General features: G+C 56.7%; 1 protein-coding gene across 1 annotated transcript in view; it reads right to left on the bottom strand.

Moving 5' to 3' along the window:
- Positions 1 to 13: 13 nt before the first annotated feature.
- Positions 14 to 2,658, bottom strand: part of LOC104467971 (arrestin-C-like) — a 6,646-nt gene continuing 4,001 nt past the window's right edge. The window contains exons 12-15 of the mRNA XM_010081953.1: positions 2,206 to 2,289; positions 1,911 to 1,934; positions 1,775 to 1,831; positions 14 to 107 (exon numbers count right to left, since the gene is read on the bottom strand). Coding sequence (XP_010080255.1) covers positions 14 to 107; positions 1,775 to 1,831; positions 1,911 to 1,934; positions 2,206 to 2,289 — 259 coding nt within the window. The remainder of the gene's footprint in view (positions 108 to 1,774; positions 1,832 to 1,910; positions 1,935 to 2,205; positions 2,290 to 2,658) is intronic.

The raw sequence follows: 2,658 nt of genomic DNA, 5'->3' as shown, positions 1-2,658 counted from the left end.
CAGCGGGTTAGCTTCACTCTTTGTCGGCCTCCTCCTTCTCATCGTCATCGTCTTTCTCCCCCTTGAGTTTTTGGCGAGCGAATTCCTCGATGACGATGTCCTCCTCGCTGGAAGGGAGAGCAGAGCATGGTGAGCCCTGGGAAGGAGGCTGAGAGCCCACGGTCTGGGACACACAGCAGCAAGGAGAGGGGCAAGATCCCTGCTGACACCCAAACCCTGCTGACACCCAAACCCTGCCGCTTCTAGGGGACAGTGCCCACATCCTGCTGCTCTGTGCCCTGGCCCCAGCACCCTGCAGGGAACAGTCAGGTCACTGTGAGCCACGGCCTGACCCGAGCACACAAATCCAGGACAGATTGCTGGCTCAGCTGTGAGCGTGCGTGACCGGAGGGATTGGGCGCTCGCCTGCAACTTTTGGTGTTTTTTTAAGACAATATTTTGCATTGTCAAGGGAAAAAAGGGAAGGAAAAGAAATTAAAGCGGAGACAAAGAGATTAGTTACCTCCTTGTAAAAGGCAAGCAATGGATGACATCAAGGGAGAGCCACAGAATGAAAAGCAGGGGAAGCAAACGGAAAAAAAGAGTCAGCAAAACCAATTCCAAAAGCTTGCATATGTGAAACGATTTGGCAAAACCCACAGGGAGCGATGGTGGGGACAGGCCAAGAGATTTCCTCCTCTGGAAGTTTAAATATCCTCGTGAGCTGGGAAGCTGATAGGCTTTGGTGTGAAAGCCTTGCAGTTGCAGACCAAGTTTCCAGCTCCAAATCACAGCGCTCGTGTCCCGTTGCAGGGTGTAACCACACACCAAACCAGACTCAGGCCTTTGTGAGCAAGGGCCAGCTGCGGGGCTGGTTGGCGGCCGTGGCTGCCAGGAGTGGGTTTGGCACGCTGCAGCTTCCCGGAGGGGAGCAGCCCCAGCTGTGGCTTCAGCCAGGATAAACACGTGGTGGGAGGAGAAGAGGGCTCTGGCAACGGGGAGCGTGGGGGGGCACGGGTCTGGGACCGACGGCAGTCCCAGCACACGCCGTGCCACCAAACCTTGTGGCTGTCACACGATTTGCCTCGGCCATGCCATGGCCACAGGGCCACTGGCTGCAGAAGCCCAGCCGTATGCCCTCAGGTGCCAAAGTGCTGCTTCCAGCAGCCAGGGGACCTGGGATGGAGACCAAAGCCACAGGGGATGTGACTGGGAGATGCAGCACTGCTGGCTGCTTCTAAGGGACGAGGCGAGGTCTGGGCTTGCAGCAGGAGCGGCTGCTGTGCATGCAGCCAGGAGAGTTGTAAAATAAGCCCTGGAAATTCACAGAACACGTGTTGAGCCCAGCATTTGAATCCTCCCAGCCTGTGACAACACTTCTGCTGCCTATGTGAGAGCATGAAGGGTTTCATGGTGTCTGCTGTGACACCAGGGCTTTAAGGCCTGGATGATTTAATCCAAGACTGTAATCTCAAACTGGAATGGGGCATCACATCCATCTGCGATGGAGCTGTGTGGTTTGTGCGTTACAGGAAATACTGACTTGAGGTGTAAGGAGGCATCTCTTTACCTTGGCTTATCTGTAGTCCATCGATAAGCAAAGCACAGGGAGGCAAGGGTGGAGAGAGAGACACATGCAGGTTAATAGAGGAAGGACATTTCACCTAACATCTCTTCTTAACACTCGGGTGTTTTTCTGGAAACTTTGCACAGAGGCAGCTGCATCAGTGGTGCTTTTGCCAGTTCCCCTCTGGTCTCTTCCTCCCCCACATTTCAGCAGCATCCCAGGCGCTACTTACTGTCCGCAGGCTTCGGGTGCATCAGGATGACAGGCAGCTCGACCCCAACGTCGCTGGAAGGAAAAACACGTCTTTCAATAAACCCTCCCAGCACCGCGCCATGCTCGGCCCCGCAGGCAGCTCCCCCCTTACCTGGAAGTGAGATCCCCCAGGATGCTGCAGCAGCAGGAGAGAAGGGACAGAAATCAGCCAAGGCAGAGCAGGGGAGGTTACACTTTGCTTTACAATACGGTGGAAGAAGATTTATAATGGGGTGAAGGGCAGCGGTGATGGGGATGGAGGTGTGGGAGTCAGCCCAGCGCCCAGCTGCCCCACGGCCCCGGGGGAGTGGGGCAGGGACAGGAGAATCTATGGCACAAGTCTCGGTGGTACAAGGTCCCACAGCCCAAAGTGATGGTCCCTGCCCCTCGCGCCCGCAGAGCCTCACCCTCCTCGGGACACCACCAGGTTGACCTTCACTTTGTAGGACACCAGGATGCCCAGCACCTCCTTGTCCATGCCGGGTCTCAGGCTAGGAGGAAGGCAGAACGGAATGGTGAGGTGGGCAGGGCTGTCAGCGGGCCACCACAGACCCCTCCACTGCCACCCCCCCAGCAGCTCCTGGGGCTGTCTCTGTGCCCCGTTCCCTGTGGGGTGCACTGGGATTTATTGGGAGAGGACAACACAATGGGGCAATAAAAGAGAGGAGGAGGCACAGAGCAGTTTCTCAAGGCCACTTGTGCTGCCTGAGGTGGGGTTTGCTCCCAAGACGAGACCCAACGCAGGTCTGCAGAGGAATACAGGGGTTTCAGGCGATGGCTGGGACTGGGAGGCTCTGTGGCTCCTGCGAGATGGAGAGGTGGGTCTGTGGCTATGTCACTAGATCCCAACAATTTCCAGC

This window comes from Pterocles gutturalis, unplaced genomic scaffold (genome assembly GCF_000699245.1).
Source record: "Pterocles gutturalis isolate BGI_N339 unplaced genomic scaffold, ASM69924v1 scaffold7194, whole genome shotgun sequence".
In the NCBI taxonomy this organism is placed as follows: domain Eukaryota; kingdom Metazoa; phylum Chordata; class Aves; order Pterocliformes; family Pteroclidae; genus Pterocles; species Pterocles gutturalis.
Note: the sequence above shows the minus strand (reverse complement) of the source record. Positions and strands in the feature narration are given on the sequence as shown.